The following is a 19,058-nucleotide window of genomic DNA, read 5'->3' on the forward strand; positions in this document are numbered from 1 at the left end:
GCAGGTAAGTAAATGCTGTCAACAGCATCACCTGCATTCAAGAGTTCAAGGCCACTTCTCAAAGGTTTATGAAACTGTTGGATCTATCAGCAAACTCTGTTGGTTAGAAGAAAATCAAAATGTAAATATATTGAGCTGTTTACACTATGTTGAGACACATACACACACACACACAGACATTTCTCTGTATCCTCTCCGCTGTGAGATGTTTATACTCAAATCTAAATTGCCCAGCTGTGTCCCCACTGCTCCACCAGCATTATTAAACACACCCTCATTCACACACATACAATACATGCACACACGCACATACACAAGTGAGACTAAAAGAGAAAAAAAGCGAAATGAGGCAATTGTGATTCACAGGAGATGAAGGAGAGATTTTGAGCCTAGATGGAGTGATAGAGAGTGGATGTATTGGGATCAATTCCAGAGAAAAGCACTGCGGTGCAATTTTGAGCAATTGCATGGCTTTAATCAAGATTCAGCTTAAATGTCAGCACTTTGAATCATAACCCAGGCCCAGGTATTGAAACACCACTGCTTGTAGAAAAACATGGCCGTAGCAATTTGTAATTCCATCTGGGAGGCGGGGGTTCATGGCATTTTAAACAGGTTGGAAGAGAAACCAGGTCGAGCTGAGGCCTGACCGGCAAGTGGCTACCACAGTGATGCTAATGGCTCAAAGAAACATAAACCAAATCATAATTCTACTCAAGATTTAAAAAATGCATGTGCTTAAGGGATCAGTAATTCTCAAAATGACCACATAAAAAATCATGCTAAACAGAAATGTTGTCTCTTGCAGCAGTAAAGATTAAATGGATTGAATTATATTTGATAATAGGACACAATGTACTGTAAAATTAGTGTAATTTTTTGAACTATTTTCTATTATTTTACAGATTCTCCTTGTATTGTTAACTTTCAGATGATAGCTAGTAAAATCAGGGAAAAAAATTATTTTACATGTTAACGATAATTTGAAAGATGAAAACTGTTCTACTTTTTTCCTGTGTTTGAGTTTTATAGGATTAAATCTGTTGTTCTTTGTGATGAACAAGCCAACAGTCTGCTTAATGTGTCTCAAGCATAGCATCAGCAAAAATGCATGTGTTTAGTGGATCAGTAATTCTCAGAATTACTACAAAAAAATCTGTGAAACAGATTTATTTTTTTTTATCCATTTGCTATTATTTTACAGATTGTTCCTGTGTTTTTAAGATATAGATAGTAGCTAATAAAATCACAGAGAAAAGTATTCATTTACATTTTAGTAATACAAAAGAGGCAGAAGCTGTAAATCAAGTGTACATCAAAAATTGGTATTTTTAAATAAATTATTTATTCTTTTTTACAACATTTGAGCATGAAATGACATAATTTTATTGCATTTAAATGATCAAAAACTTATTATGCCTGGTTAGGATTGAAAAATGTTTAAACTTGCCATTATTTTCACAGTTTTTTAGTCTTCCAGTGTTTTAGCATACCTTTTTCTTGCTCCCTAGCTGCCAGATTTCCCCTTTTTTGAGTTTTTTTGAGTTTTTTTTACCTAGTACTTGACTGCTAATCTCAACTCACCCAACATCCCACAAATAACACTGATTCTACAGAACTAAACAAACACAAAGTAATTTCTCTGCACAGTTGCTTCCTGAGTGCTCATACACCAATATGCTGTGCAAATATACCCTCTAAAATCTAATTTGTTTATAGCTTAAAGTCTCATCAAATCTCATTTGGTGCTATCGTCATAGATTTCCAAAGTCATAAAGTCAGGAAAGCAACTCACCTTTGGTTTTGATATGCTGGTGTCATGAGACAGAAAGTAGAGATACAGAGATTAGAGCAGTCAGATAGCAGCAGTGAAGTAGATATCAGGAAAGGTTAATCCAGTGCTAATCTAGGATTAATCCAGGCTTACAAACCTTTGAGGGAAACCTTTGATACAGTTATAGTACAACAGTTACACTGTTTGAATTATGCAGTTTCTAAAAATATTATAGTTATTTCCAAACTCTTGGAATCTAGAACTTTAAAAAAAAAAAGAAAATATTAATCACAGATACATCAAAGTTTCTTCAAGAATAAAACAACAAGGAATGAAAAAGTAGAAATCACAGTCTAACAAAATAATGGGTTTTAGTAACAACAATTAAAATGACTGAAATATTCATCCATTGTAGCTCTGCTATTCAACTACAAACACAAATCTCCCTCTCTTTTTTAGTTCCAGACAGTGTTTGTTCTTTTTATTATTTGCAACAAGGCTTAGGAAATAGCAAACATGAATTGGACATCTGTATACAGAAAGCAAAGTGATGAATCTCAGATATCTGACTGGAAACTCTGTATCTTCTTTGATAGCAAAGTTGAGCTCTGAGAATTAGTTTGTGTACACTGAAGGTGGTTGTCACTCAAAAATAAATGAATAATGGCTGTTTATTAATCAGAGCAAGAATATTTTGTTTTCTCATTGATCCACAGGGAGATGAGATCATTGCTAGAAATTTACCAAAGATCCTTGAAGTACCTCTCGGGTCATTGACTGAACCCCTAAAAACTAATTACTGTGGATCAACATTACATATTTTCTCCTTCCATTTAATTAACCCTGTCGTGTTAAAATGCCTTAGATGTAACTCTAAACTGTTGCCTCCAAATCTACGGATTTGCCTACCAACTTGCTGCAGATTGAGCACACCACCTTACCCATGACTCCCCTCAAACGCAGCAACACTACACAGTGGCAAGTTGTAGTAATTCAGCACTACATCATCAAACCAGAAACCAGTTCTAAAGAAAAATATTGATACATACAACACCTACTCTGCATTATCCTGAGGTTTGTTAGGTAAGAAACCCCCAAAAGCCTGAATCTGTTGTCTGATTGTCATTAGCACACGACAGTTTCAAGGTTGAAATGCTCCTCATAGCATTGACTGCTCATCACATGTCTTCTAGCATATATAAAACACTATTAGGACATGTTAGCAATGTAAAAAAAAAAAAGATTTTAACCAAATGAAAAAACACACCATTACTGGCTTATGTTCATTTTAATCTAAGGTCATAAAGGGCAGCAAGAGTTTCCAAAATAATATAATTTTTATGCATATACTAGCAGCAAGAGGCCATGTTCCACTCACACATACAAACATATGTACTGTCTTGACTGTGCATATGCTCCATGTGTTATTACACTAATCAAGGTGTTAAATGAGGCTGAAAACACTTAGCTAGCCGTCATATCACACTGCATATCCGTAAGGTGTTTTGACATGAAAAAAAATGCCCATGTGAAATATCCATATCGTGTGTTACGAACATATGCGATATGTTATGTGATTTATTTATTTTTTAGCTTTTTACCATAAACTATCCTCACAGTTGTGGAGACTGTAAATATTCTCATATAACTCCCTGCGTCTAATCCAAAGTGAGACATATAAGTGGTTTGGAGTTGACAGAACAAGATGAAAACACTGAGCGACTCCGGAGAGGTCTGTCACAGTCTGCGGTTCAGCTATCAGGGATTGAGAGGAAACTAGACACGGCAGATAACACCTGACTCGCTACATGGTTCAGCCACTGATACAGAGCACTGTCGATCCCAGTGTTTTTGTTTATCTGGTTTGTGGTTATGGATTGAGACGGAGCAGGGGAGCAGTGAACAAGTAAATAATTTCAGTCATTGCCTGGTGTGAATCACACTCTCACCTGAACAGCAAGTACAGCTTGTTAGGAGTGAAAATGTAATCGAAACCTACTGAGGGAAGAAAAACTCAGGTTTCATTTGTTGTAAAAAAGGAAGCAGATGTTCACACCTAACAGTTATTCATGACTGAAAAGACAAGTAGACCAAAATTAAATGTGAGCGACGTTGGACTGAAACAAGTTCTGCTCTGAAGCGCTTCAGAGGATAGAGGAAGAATATTTCAAAAGTCTGCGAAAGGATGCAGGATGCTGAGGGATTAAAGCAGAGCGCAATGAAATGTTGCAGACGAATTAGGAGTCTTATTGGAAGTTACAGTCAGATTTCTTCCTGCTTTGTTTTTGTCTAAACTGACAGGAAGTAAGACCGTGCAGAGCTTAGCTATCATGTAGATGAGAGTTTTTTACACTGATTCACAACTGAAAACAGCTTATTGGTCTTTTCTTATTGTACTCATGCTAGCGTCACTGTTTACATAAGTCATAAATTCTAAGGCAAATTTAAACAACTGTGTGGAAATGCAAAGTCAAATTTTCTGCTCCCCAAATCTCCCACTGTTGTGCCTGCTGCTTGTTGCTATTGCAAAGCAAACAACAGCATTTGCCTTTTTCTTAAGCACTAGACTCACTATATGTGTTGTCTTCTTTGATAATACACGAGTGTGATTGGAGCCTATTGTGTGCAGCTCTGAATTTAACACTAATATGGTTGTTTTGCGACAGCAGGTTAAGTTAGTTTTTGCCCATTTAGCAATACATTTGTACAGGTGTTGTTATCTTAAAGCTGCCAATTTAATTAGATTATGTTGAATCCAACTTTACTCTGCTTTTTAGTTTAAAGAAGGATGACTTTTGGAACTATTATGCAGAGCAAAATGGAAACACGTTGCAATTGTATGCATAGATCTGAGTTTGCAGCTAGCTATCCACAACATGAGCTGTGACTAATTTTCACAAATTGTCACTCAAATTATAAAGAAAAGAATCTGACAACTGATGATACCCAATAATGGTATCACTTCATATTAGTAAGTTACTGAACATTTATTTGAACCATACATACACTGCCCATCAGGAAAAAGTCGCACACTCTCATATTTCATTGGACCGCCTTTAGCTCTGAGAACAACAGACGTTCACCGTGGCATCGTTTTGATAAGTTTCTGCAATGCAGTGTTTTCTACCAAGATCATATTTTGATGATGGGAGAGTCAGACTGCTGCGCAAAGTCTTCTCCAGCACATCCCAAAGGTTCTCAATGGGACTGAGGTCTGGACTCTGTGAAGGCCAATCCATGTGTGGAAATGACGTCTCATGCTCCCTGAACCACAGTGTGAGCCCCATGAATCCTGGCATCGTCATCTTGGAACATGCCCATGACCATCAGGGTCAAAAAAAAACAGACATGATGAGTGCATCACTTCATCTGCCTCTCTTGTTACCTTGATGCACCCATCACTTAGAAACAGGGTAAATATGGACTCATCAGACCACATGACCTTCTTCCATCGCTCCAGAGTCCAATCTTTATGCTACCTAGAAAACTAAAGCCTTTTTTTCTGATCAGTAGTTTTCTTAGAGCTGCACAGCTGTTTATGTCCCAATCCTTTGACTTCCCTTTGACTGTGTGAAAATGCTCCTACTTTCACTATTAAACATAGCCGTGAGTTCTACTGTTGATCATCTAGGAGTTTGTTCTGACCACATTTCTTCCTCAAAGATGATGGTTCACCACTATCCTTCAGGTTTTAATGATGCATTGGATGGTTCTTAACCCAATTTTAGCAGTTTCAGAAATCTCCTTAGTTGGTTTCTTTGCTTGATGCAGGCCAATAGTTTGACCCTTCTGAGACAGATTAACATCCTTTCCATGACCACAGGATATGTCTTACAAACGGTTGTTTAAGAAATGAGAAGCTGCTCACTGCATTCGTGACACATTTGCTTTCACTTATTGGTTTTCAAGACAAAAATCATCAAATTCTACATCCAACGATTACTCATTGGCATTCTCTACTGTCAGCTCCCAGCGTTACGGCGCTTGTCTCCTGTATGGATGTGGGCGACTTCACCTTCACATCAGCTTTGTGCTTTGACAGCGTCTTACGTGTTTTGATGCGGTCCCGAGTGTGATGTGAATTTGAATGTGGTGTGTACAAAGACTCGCCTGTCAGGGAGAGAATGATGCAGACTGACAGAGAGATGATTTAAGTCTACCATTCCCTTTCAAGTCAGCTCTTGAATCACGCGCACACAAAGACACACATGCACACACTCCCTGAGCGAATGGACCCGGCAATGCTCATTGCATTGAATTAGCACGGTCTCCACCCCAAGTAGCTACAGTTCACATCTGCTGATCTTAGCCTTCCACAAACCATCAGTGTGCTTCCCTCCTCTACACAAACCAATTTAGACACATATAATTGCTGCCATGCTTGTTACATGTGGAGAACCTTCAATGAAATTAAATAAAAATCAAGTCTTTACCTTGTTAACATGCAAGAAAAATCAATAGTGAAAGAGATAGTCAGCAGCGTGGCTGAGCAGCAGCCTGGCTCAGACTCCACGACATGGGGTTTTGCTGTTTGCCAGTTTGCTCCTTCTTCTTTCTCTGCACCTCCCTTCCCTGTTTCATCTCAACTATCTCTATTGAATAATGGCCAAACAGCTCAAGAAAGTCTGATTATATACAAGTCTATGAGAATATGATTCTATTTCTGTCTTGATTTTTTACCTCCAAAAACATTTTCCTAATGAGTTCATGGTCTCAATCGCTAGTTTCAAGACTTTTTTAATGAAGGATAGTGTATATTTTGTAATTTATCCCATTTAGAGTAAGAGCAGCCTGAGTTTTAGGGTGGCGCTACCTTGTCATAGACATGTCGCTACTGTATTTGTCTTGGTCATATCTCCACCCCACTTATTATGTCTGGTTCTAAAAAACTAAGACGTTGAAGGCCAAATGGCTAACTCAAGACTGCAAACGACACTTCACAGACCCACTGGTGTTGTCACAGTTGCTACATCCTTCTTTCTTTTGGTCCAAGGTTTGAGCAGAGTTGTAGGTGAGCAGGTGTGCTTGGGGTGCAGTGAGTAGCAGAGGGGTAAAGAAAAGATAAATTCCACAGTGTAGACTGACAGCTAACTCATTTTATGACTGGAAGGGGTCATTTTCATGAGGAAATTATAACAAAAACATCTAAATACGAAATTTTCATACATGGAGATGAGTTTAATCAATGCCTGATGAGGAACTTTAAACTCTCTCCTGCAGGATTTAGTGGCTGAAAAACAGCTTAGACTAAGCTTTGCATGACACTCAAATTCTTAATGTTTTACATGGAAACACAATAGACACAAAAATCATAGCTAGAAATTGTATTTCTCTTTTATTGCAACAATATCCACTTCTTAACTATGCTCAGTGTAGAATTTTCATATTGCTTATGTAGCATTTAAATTTTTCTGCCTGCAAATATGTAAACAGGGACATTTTACGCAGAGCATTACACCAGTGTATGGCTTGTGTAACATAAAGCACCCGCGAAAGCACCCACTGCAACAAGCCGAACTCAGATAGTCAAGACTGCCACTTTGCAACACATTCACAAGCAGCCACCTCTGAGTTGTTTTCATTTAAGCCTTTAATGCTGGAAGTCACCTACTGTGAGGGCATTCAAAGGAAAAATCGAAAGCTTTATGCTGTCAGGCCTGTTCGTCGTGCTCAGCATTTTGCCACAGGTCAAAAAAAAAAAGATTTTTCTTTGTGGTTTGGTGACTCAGTGTGGGTGCATGAGCACAAAAGGCTTCTCATTTCTGAATAAGCTTGAATGTTTGGTATTTTTTCTCCCCATCGAGTTTAGACGAGAACGAGATGGAGAAAAAAAAGAGAAGAAAGACAGGGTAGAAATTGGGTTCCTATTAGACAGCCTCTGTGTATATAAGCCTTAAAACTTGCATGTTACTAACCGTGTGACCTCTTTAAACCTTCCCTACTTTCATGGTCTTTGGTTTTACTCTGCATTTAGTTAAACTTTTATTACACGAACCTAAAGAAAACATCATAATTAATCTCAGAATGAATAGAACCTTGACCAGCTGAACAATAGTCAGTGTGCCGTTACAGCAAGGTTGGTGCATGTAGGTGATTCAATTCAATACTGAATTTATTTTATTTTCATACATTTATATTCTAACATAGGACTACAATAATGAGAGAGGGGTCTCTGTGTGTGTGCATCCCCTGCTGTCTCTTTCTTTCCTGACCATTATTTCAGCTTTGCTCGCCTGAGCCGCAGCTGTGCAGTACTTTCAGATTATAATATGTGCATACGAGGTGCAAGCAGAGACGCGTACTGACACACCCCTTAGACGACTGACTGACGACAACCTTGACTTATTCAAGGCCATAGTTTCGAGACAACATCTTCCAGCATCATGTCTCGTGGTGTTAATTTGAGAGACAAAAAGTGACAAATTTCTGACTGTTTCCAGCATGCATTGAAAGACAGAATGAACAACACCAAGATAGCAGAGGAACATTTTATGAGAACTAAGTCACACAATGTACCCAGTGTTTTAGGAATAATCAAACAAACTTTGAACATTTTTCAGCTATGCTGAAATCACCTATGTGGCAATGAATAAAACCTGTAAAAAACATATAAAAACATGTAGCAACATATTTCTATGGCCTCCATGTGTATTTTTAAAACAAATGCCAATTTATTGTCAACTTTCATATAGAACCTATTTTAAATTATACAAGTCATTATTTACAAGTCATGTCATTTTTCACTATTGACTGAAATGAAACATTTTAGTGTGATATATCTTTCAGTTACATTGCCATCCCTGTTTAAATCTATAGAAGATTTTATTGATATATAATGCTATTAATAAGACAGCATTATTCAGTGCATTGTTGACATGGAGTCTTTAAACATTTACAGTATTATACTGTATCTTTACATAAGACTTAGGGTGCTGCATGCAGTGCGTGTAGACGAGCAGGTTTAGATGTAATTAGTTTTTTTTCAAAATAAAATGTTTATTTTGAAACAGGACTTGAACTTCATTTGAGCCCAAAGTCACACGCAGTATTTTGAACCGTGAACAGTGTGAGTTATTCCTCCTCAGTGCACCTGAGATCTGCAGCCTGGTTCAGCAATTCACCATATCAGAATCCGTCACTGCAGCTGTACTTGTGATAAGTCTGTCTTGCAAGACTGTCTGGACATTTCTGCCCTGTTGATTTCAGAGTACATTGTGAAATTGGATTGAGATGCATTCACTCTGCATACTATCAGTCTCCTGGATTGTCGCATATCTGCTGTAGGTAACACATCATTTCACAGCCAGTGCTTTTTTCTTTTTTTTTCTTTTTGTTTTTTCGTCAAATGTTCATGTATTTTTCATTAGGTAATAATGCTTTTCTGATTAATGACACTGCACAACCTTCATATGTCATCTTGCTTTCACACATTATTGTCCGTACTGAAGTGTTCAAACAGCAAGAACAAAATCTGTTTCCTTCCTTCTTTCAACAAACCTTTGTTCTGTGGCCTCCTGCTCTCTGTTATTACTCACATTGTGTCTTTTATTTTTGCACTGTGTCAACTGAATACACATTTGATTGTGGCTCACACAATCACCTTGCCCTGAGCTGTTTGCAAGGTGTCATGGGCAGCCACTGATGCCAAGCGAGGTGGACAGAAATCTCCTGAGGGGGAAGTAGAGGGCAAGCTAGCCATCAAACCACAAGTTTTATAATAGAACTCTACAGTTCAAATACACTTTGAAACATAAGATGAAGAATAAACATCTATCCAGCTATTATCTATTAATGCATTTTACAATTACTGATTTGGAAATGAAATATGTCAACTTAAATTTAATTTAATTCTGTGAGATATGATGCTATTAAAGAGTGATAGGAATTTTAAACCAACACCTATTTACCCCGTTTTAGATCACACTACCACAGCTTAATGAATTAATTCTCAAAGAAGTAGCTTATGTTTTTCCACAAAATGACGCTAATAAATTGCAAAAGGATTGTTTTTTTTTCATTGCAGCTCTACTCATATGTGGTTTTCTGTGCTGTGTTGAGGAATGTAGACAACATGAAGAATTCTGAACAAACTGTGGTGATTGAATAACTGCTCCTAATTCAGATCCAACTGGCTCTGTTTTCATGTCGTGTCATTTCCCCCTCCTGCTGATTTCCACCTGCTTTGAAGGATGTGCTTGGGGATTTGACTTCCTCCAAACCATACCATACACATTTTCTAAACAAACTGCATGTAGGTTTATTCTCTGATCAAATGGCTATTCCTGTACACATTGGGGAAATACAGTATTCTTCAACATGGGTATCACGTTAGACTGCGACGTTTAGTACAAACTGGGAAATTACTTACAGAGGAGACTATGGAAAAACACTGCAGGACGTGACTATAATGATGCAATCAACCAGTGTTTAAACAGGCATCTATTAGCTTTTGTCAATGTCCAAGCAGCCTTTTATTAAGTGAATATCAGGTCAGTTCTGCATGATTTCCAAGACTGTTTATATTATTTGAGTTGTTGCTGTTGCCAGTTTATTATAGCTAAAATGAATACAATAATAATACAGATTTACTATGAATACTACCTTCATTAAAGTTAGGATACAGTCTTTATTTTAAAAACCCTTGAGAGCTGATGAAGTGCTGAATCCTTACCTTAGTGACAGCTTTCTGTGATGATGGGACCACTTTAAATGCACTTAATTTCTCAAACACAGAGTCTTTGCACACACAGCTTCCGTGGATGTTTGCCCCTGAATGGAACTTCCTCAAGGTGAGAGGAGAGGAACAGTGAGAGGCATGTCAGCAATCATCAAACAGCATGATGCACTCTTTTTTTAAAGCCAGTCATCCCTTATAACTGCGTTTGACATTTCACCACCTGCCTGCTGATACAAGGCCAATAGCTTTAGTTGCTGCAGTGGTCTTTGGTATTTCAGCTTTAGCGCAACCGCAGTTGGTGCAGGTACATCCTCACGGAAGATCTTTGTGTGTTTTTACCTTGTTTCACAGCAAAGTTACACCACAGAAAAGACAAACTGGCTGCTGTTGTTAACATAAGTTATTCCCTTCTCTGCGAGTGGACATGTTTTGGCTCATCTGTGTACTTCAAGTCTTGATTGGATATTGTCTCTGAGGCTTGCAGTACACTGCAATTACTGACTCATAATGATGTACTGTTTTTGCCTGTTTGGTGCTGATGTAGTCCACTTCTGTGTACTTCCTTGACTCTGTGATGCCCTCAGCTTGGGACGACCTGGGGTGGACTGCTACTGTCAGCATGAGAGCGGAGCAGCTGTTCTTCAACTGCAGTTTCTCATCAATGAGGTAAGCCAGAATCCATTACAATACTTTCTTAGCATTCTGATTTTAAGTCTTTTCTTGTCACACTTTGAAGACCTTGAATGGCAAGGACAACAGGATTATTATTATTTTATTTTATATATATATATATATATTATCACATTTGTTAGACTTACAGTGAAGGGCATGTTGTGTATTATCTATCACATTTGTTCACCTGTCGCTCTCTGAATCCTTTAAACAAGTCAGCATTCTTTTCAGTGAGATGCTTTGCCAGTTGGACATGCTGACTCCCTCTGTCTCAGTAAAGAAAACATCTTTTCATGTCAGCTGTAAGCAAAATAATGCCATATTTTGCTTTGTGCTTCTGCTTTGTGGACAGTCTATGGACGGTCGGCAAGAGCACTTGTATTTGTCACCATGAAAGCTGCAGTGTGCTTGTGAGAGAAAACAAAAAATAGTTGACGTGCCCACTATGCCTGCAGAGAGTGCAGCAAAGTACTGCACACACACACACACACACACACACACACACACACACACACACACACCCATATATACACACACACATGACTGTGCAGCACTACATCCAGCATGCTGACTGTTCATTTACTGTCTAATCCAGCCCAGATCTTGACATTAAACGTTAATACGAGATGCTCAGGGATATTCTCTTCATATGTGAGTGGTCATAATGATTTGGCTCAACGGTTTTTGTTTTCCATGCTCGATGTTATACATTAGCCAGAAGTTAGCTGAAAAGAAGCCTGACTAAAAGTTGTATTAGTAGAAAAGATCTCACCTACTTGAAAACAGTTTTTTGAGAAACATTATTACTAGGAATTAGAGGTAAGGCAAACTGTAATCTTGCAAGAAGGAGGTGTGTTGGAACAGCTTGGGTACCATATGACGTGATTGCACAAATGTTGAATTGAAATATATGCCATAGCTATTGCATTTGATGATTTTGTTTTTGAATTTAGTGACTGCAGTAATGGGCTGCACAGTAGATCAGTGGTTAGCACTGTCACCTTGCAGATAGAAGATCCCTGGTTTGCATCCTGGCCTGAACCTGGGATCTTTCTGCATGGAGTTTGCATGTTCTCCCTGTGCATGCGTGGGTTTTGTCTGGTTACTCCTCCCACAGTCCAAAAATAAGCTGTTAATTGGTGATTCTAAATTGTCTGTAGGTGTGAATGTGAGTGTGCTTGTTTGTCTCTATATGTAGCCCTGTGATAGACTGGTGACTTGTCCAGGGTGTCCCCTGCCTTCACCCCATGTCAGCTGGGATAGACTCCAGCCCCCCAGTGACCCTAATGAGGATTAAGCAGTGTATAGATAATGGATGGATGGACTGCAGTAATACAAAAATCCAAGTCTGGAGAAGTGCATACTGGCATACATAAATACTCAGTTTATAGCATCCAGTCCAGGAGTAGTATCAGTTATTAACTCTCAGTTGTCTCAGTTGTGTAGTCGCTGATAACATAGATTTGCCTGCACTAAAACAGATTTCTTTTGAAAGGGAACAGCAGGAGCCAAAACACTGTATAATTAACTGCTTTAATTAGGGATCATTATGATCGCTACTTGCTGAAGGACACAGAGGTTTTCCTTCTCTGCCTCTCAAACCTATTTCCCTCACTGCTCATTTTTCTACTAACAGAAAGTAGTGTGTGGGCTGACACCTGGCTGTTCTGTGTCAAGTGGCTGATTTTAGGATTTAGACAACAGTTTCATACCATATTTTGTATACTAACAAAATACTGTGTGCAAAAAATGCCTCATGTGAATTACAGAGCAGAAGGTGGGTCACATAGTTCCCAAACATGAAGCGGTTTCTGGTTGACTTCTCCTTTATTGTGCTGTAATCTCTCGCCATGCTTCTCTCTTTGCTTTTTCTTTTACCTACTCCATTTTTTAAGCCCGCTGGCTCTTTCAGCCCACTTCTCCATCACTCACTGGCCTACTTGTGATGTGTCTGAGGCAAATGGAGGTGGATGGGCCTAAAGAGCTGTGTGTGTGTGTGTGTGTGTGTGTGTGTGTGTGTGTGTGTGTGTGTGTGTGTGTGTGTGTGTGTGTGTGTGTGTGTGTGTGTGTTTTGTGTGACAGGTACAGACTTTGTATGTGCATGACTGTGAGTATGTGGGTGAGGGACTAAATATGTGTGTGTAAGTACCCAAATGTTTTTTGCAAGAGTGTAACAGTGCGTGTCTAGTTGAGAGTGTGTGTGCTACACCAGTATGTATGTTCAAGTGCATCTCATTAAATTGGTGGATTTGTAAAAGCGTGCTTGTGTTCCAATGACAGATGCATGTTTGTTTGTGAATATTTGCTTGTTTTTTTTGATGCAAACGAATTGTTGCACTTCCATTTTATTTTCTATGCTTTCTCAATTCAGTAGTATGTGTGTATACATGTGCTACATAAATGCAGACACAATCTCTTACACTCTTGTAGATCTTCTCATCATTTGACTGGCTAATAGCAGTGCTGTATGTCAGAGCCCTCTCTTGGGTTCATTGTGTGGGTGGGCAGTCGCCTTGTTAATGGTTTGAATATTCAGGCTGGCCTCTTGACATTCAGACTTACTCCTATTAGATGTATGAACCCACAATAGAGACCATTTCTTGCAGGCACCTGTGACTGATGCACATTTGCTTGCATTTAAAATATCTACTTTCTCTCTATCACCCAGACACCACACAATTCAGCAAACAGTATCTAGTGGTCAAGTGTGTACTCATACTCTCTCATCATGAGACCCTCATAAGCATCTCACTTGTTATTTCATGAGGAAAAATATTATTTTCCTGTCAGTGTTAGTGGAGAGTATGAATAGGCTAATTAATGTGTTTGTTTCCTGATTCTGAATTCATTACTTTTGCTCGATGAATAATACATCATTAAGAGGCTGAGAGCTGGTGAAGGTTTGGTGTCGGAGCAGGTTTAGTGGTGGGTTGGAGGGTGAACATGGGGGACAGCTCCGGGAAGAAAAAGGTGATTGTTTGGCTAAATGGAAAAACAGGTCAGCAGGAGCACTGTGGGAGGTGTATTTGTTAAAGCACATGCAAAACTGCAAGGAATTAGTTGGTTGTCAAAAATCGCATAGGTCTTTGCATGCCTGTATCATCTGTCACTATGAGGATGCACTGACAGACCAATATAAAAAATAAGAATGTAAGATGCAATTGTTTTAAATTAAATAGAAGGAAAAGAGATCTGTTTTCTGCTCACTTTGCCATCTCCTACATTGACGAGGTACAAAGCAACAGAGAGCCGTGTTGGGAAATTTTTTAAAGGTCAAACTAAGCTGGAAGATGAGTTAATGGTTTTTCACAATGGCGGAGAAATATGCTGCAGAAAATATGTAGTCATTATATGTCTTCAATAAAACATATGTAAATTTACTCTCCCATGGAAAGTTTCTAACACCTGAGAAATCTGCATCCTAATAAGTTGTCGTGTCTCATGATTAGTCTTCAGTCTCATTTTCTCCAGGAAAGGTGGAGGTAGAGGTGGGTGATGATGAGGAGCAGGAGGAAAACAGACGCATTATAACACAACCAGGTGGCCAGACACACATCTCATTAACCTTTGACATGACCCAAAAGCACTGCAGTTTGGAGAACAAAATTAGCTCACTGCAGCTGAAGCTTAACTCCCCGTCTTTCACTAGAAATGAAAATGTTCAGATTTGTTTAAAGGAGAGTCTGACTGATTTATCTGACTGTGATTTTATAAGCCAATGTATATTTATTACTAGAACATAGTGCAGAAAAAGCAATGATGTGAGCAGAGTATGTATAACAGCTTAAGAGTGTACTACTAACTAAGCAGGTTTCACATAGCCAGGCTTTCCTTGTGTTGCTAGTTTCACAAAACCTAAAACCCCAATCAGAGATAATTAGGACAGTGGTTATCTATTTTTGTCGTTTACCGAGATTTTTCATCACCGGGCTCTGTGCATGCTTCCATAAAGGTGGTTTTTGACAAGTCAGTTGACTCTTATTTTGCACAAAATGGACCAGTACTTCAGCCAAGGAACAGCTTGTTCTAATGGAGAGCTGTCACAGTAAAGAGTGCTGTTACTACAAATGGTGCAAGAGACGGTTGCTTAATGGGTAACTTAAGTTACAATATTTATTTTACCACTCATTTAGCACTCTTGATGCAGTCGCCTATTTCTAACATTACAGCTGCACATTAGAGCTCAGGAGCTTCATTTCTTTCGACATGATGCTCAGAAAGTGCATTTAGGTTTGACACTGTCCTATATTGAGGAATGCATGGAAAAGGTTTAAGCCAAAGTTAATGTTATTGATTGAATATTCTTTGGAATAAATATCAATAGACTAATAATTTTTTTAATCTGTGTTTTATTAGCAGCATAGTGTGTAAAACAGACTTACAGATAGATAGATAGATAGATAGATAGATAGATAGATAGATAGATAGATAGATAGATAGATAGATAAATAGATTGATAGATAGATAGATAGATAGATAGATAGATAGATAGATAGATAGATATCCAGTAGTTCACACGTTACATACAAGATAGAGAACATACAGAAGGAACATGCAACTGACTGGTGGTCGAAGAGATAGCATAAGATGCCTAAAATACTGGTATTTACAGAGATGGGCAAAGTAAAATGTTAATGTTTATTTTAAAAAAAGGTGCGCATTGGTGGTATTTACAATGAAAATAGAGTATTGTGAGAGTATTTTTCACAGTTTATGCATTTTCTGCATCCCTAAGCGAATCAGTAAGACTAATTACAGATGATTTAAATCCCAAGCTCTCCTTTCAGCAGGTCAGCTGTGCAGCATCAGTTACCATGGTAATTCATCAGGTTTAAGGGTCGCGCGGAGTCAAGCGGTGTCTTCACAGTAAGCTGCTCGCTAATTCATGAAATACATTGCTGGAAAGTTAATAAACAATGACCCAATCATTTCTCCTTTTCAGTGTAACTGTAACATCACCGTCCCCGACAACTGTCATGTCATTCGTGCCTAAAAGACATCTCTTTGCTATGTTAGCGAATTAGCTCAGCGGGTATAGTTTGCCATGAACGTAGCACACCGGGAGGTAGCGTGATAGTGTCTCTTCCCATTAATTTCGCAGCTCAGCAGACGACGGCATGGTGGTGAATGTTTGAGATATACGCTTTGTTGTCTACTAGTTGTTGAGAGGTAATGCTAAAAATTAATAAATAACATGTTCGTCTTTTAGTCTGACAGCCGTCATGCCACTCAGTTACACTCGGGTCCTACGTTACCTAGCTAGCAAACCACGTAGCAACTTTCAGAGCTCGTCAGTTGAGTTAGCTCCAAAGTCCATTCTCTTTATACTTAACACGAATAGGAGTCTAACTAATGCTAACGTTGCATGTTTAAATCGTTAATTACTTTTTCGTACACCCTGCACACCAAAAATTTGAGTCACAGCAAAGGTAAAATTTAATTTCTAGTTTTCCACCAGCCACGTCTTGAATCAACAGTGAACCTTCAATTACTTTTTGTAGCTGTCATGCATTAACTGCCTGCTTAAGTTGAAGCTTTTTGAAGGGTTTCTGAATGAGGGTAAAGTCCCTGAAATAGTGGTTAGGAACAAAACTGTAGCAGAAAGTGCACTGTCTTCAGAGTACTAGTTGCCCTTTTCAGCTTCTGTAATTTTAGTTCCATGGAAGACCTCAGGGAGCTGCATTACTGGGAGGTGGTTAGCATCAGGCCACACTCTGCCTGACATATTGATTAGTTAGCCAATAGCACTTACTTCAATGAGTGTTTAATGAGTGTTATTGATAGTGATTTCTGTCATCAAAATCAATACAAAAGTACAAAGTATGACAAATGTTTACTCTGTGGTGGCAAATAACATCCTCTGAGCAGAAACTATTACATGCATCTCTCTCTTTTATTGAGTTAATTGAAAAAAGTAAAGGAAGCTTCATTTTATTAGACCATCAATCCTATGTTATTTGGAGATAAATACACATATGCACACCTGGGTCCAATTATTAGTTGTTTTTAATGCACTTTTCTTCTGGTGTTGCTTGATTGCCGTTTTTACCCATGGTGTGTGCTGTACCTGCACCTGGTCACCCCGCCTTTGTTGCCATCAAGCCATCAAGATAATTCTACCATGACAGCCAAGCCTCCACCCTGCCTGCCTCACACTCTTTCTTTTCTTCCTGTCTGGTATGATTTCTTAATTATACCTGCTGCTCTGTGTCTGCACTGCATTGTGCCTTCTCTGCGTTATCAGTGCAGGCGACTCAAAAAAGGGCACTAGCATTTAGAAAGAATTCTTCAAAAATATTTTTTGACATTTGTAGAATGATTAATGGTGTTTTAAAAGTAATCATGAAATGTAATAGAGAGTAGTACTAGGAGTTGTCATTGTATTATCTCTAGTTAAATCCAAAGCATCAGCTCTCAGCAGACAGTTTAGAGTTCGATTGATCTCTAACCCCCCCCCCCCCCGGAAATTATCTTGCTCATGGATGTTGGCACATTACAAGAATTACTTTGATTTGAAGATGTTGTTTTATGGCTAAATGGAGCGTACATTAATGGGAAATTAATAATTCAACCAATATAAAAACAATTTAAAACTCACCAGGGTGCAATTGTATTACATGGTAAGATGGGAAACAGTAAAATTTAAAGAAAACTCTTGGTAAGATTATGTAAAAAAAAAACAAAAAAAAAAAACAAAAAGAAAAACAAAGGAAATAGAGTGATATCCAGTATCAGATGTTCTAATTTTCAGTATGTGCCAGGTAATCATTGGCACATCCCACACCAGTCAGATTTAACATGAATCAGCAGCATCATAACCTTTTTTATGGAAACAAGACATCAAACAAAACAGGAGGCAGTGGGTGGAAAATGCTCACATAATTATTTTGTTCATTAGTTTTTTTTATTTCCTGATGATTCATTTTTGCACAGTACATTTGTATAGAGATTGTCGTCATATTTTTAAGTGAGATGTATAGGCAGTAATGGAAAGTCTGCTCATGTTTTATTCTCACAAAGTATGGGTTTTTACAATGTCATATCGTTTTACTTTGTGCCTGTAATTTATAGTTATTTAATACCAGTAAACACATTTGTGGTGCTTTCTTTAAAAAAAAAAAAAAAAAAAAAAACAGCAAAAAATACAAATACTTTTTGGTAAGCCGAGTGACAGGTTCAGTGAATGGTTGGAAAATATTACCAGAATGGAAATCAGTGGAACGCAGTGTTGTCATCCTCTTTTGCACAGCGCAGTAAGTCTCTAATCCCATGATTAAGTTTGTAATCTAAAGCTAATTCTCCCTGGGCTCCGGTCCTTACAGTGACCCCTTGATAGCAAAGCCGCACAGGGAATTTCACTGTAATTACAATTCTCCTCAGCAGAAGACGAGGATGTCATCTTGAAAGGATTTGACATTTTTCTTTCACACTTTGCACTCAGTTTCATATATAGTCTGTGTTTTAGCACAGCCAAGAGGACGCAAAATTAGTATCTTCTACTGGAACAGTTGCTTAAATGTTTGCTAACTCATTTCTGTTCGACCTTTTGAGATTCTGATATGGAGTTTTGTGCAGTTAAAGGGGAAGTGTAGTAATGTTTACTGGTCTACTGGTCTACCACGAGTGTTTGCTTGTGATATTCAGATGAATTATAACTGCATTACATACTGGATTATATTCAAAATGCTTCAATTGCTGTACTTGATATGCTGTATTCATTTCATTTTACTGTGGTCAAATACTCTTGGGTTGAATCCAAAAGGCAACGTGTCCCCTGCCCCCTCCATTAGGATTCCATGCTGATATATCTTTGTTCTTTAGGGGGCGCTGGTCACAGCCTGTGCAGATGATACGCTGCACTTGTGGAATCTGCGCCAGAGGCGGCCGGCTGTCCTGCATTCACTCAAATTCAACAGAGAGAGGTAAGCATAGATT

The 19,058-nt window shown here is 38.4% G+C and overlaps 1 protein-coding gene across 22 annotated transcripts in view; it reads left to right on the top strand.

The window, feature by feature from the left end:
* stxbp5l (syntaxin binding protein 5L) overlaps window positions 1–19,058 on the top strand; it is a 150,818-nt gene that overhangs the window by 55,973 nt on the left and 75,787 nt on the right. For all 22 annotated transcript variants that reach the window (XM_035950486.2, XM_023275188.3, XM_023275193.3 and 19 more), the window contains exons 3-4: window positions 11,036–11,117; window positions 18,945–19,045. In XM_035950486.2, the coding sequence (XP_035806379.1) occupies window positions 11,036–11,117; window positions 18,945–19,045 (183 nt within the window). The remainder of the gene's footprint in view (window positions 1–11,035; window positions 11,118–18,944; window positions 19,046–19,058) is intronic.

Source organism: Amphiprion ocellaris, chromosome 11, assembly GCF_022539595.1.
Source record: "Amphiprion ocellaris isolate individual 3 ecotype Okinawa chromosome 11, ASM2253959v1, whole genome shotgun sequence".
Lineage (NCBI taxonomy): Eukaryota > Metazoa > Chordata > Actinopteri > Pomacentridae > Amphiprion > Amphiprion ocellaris.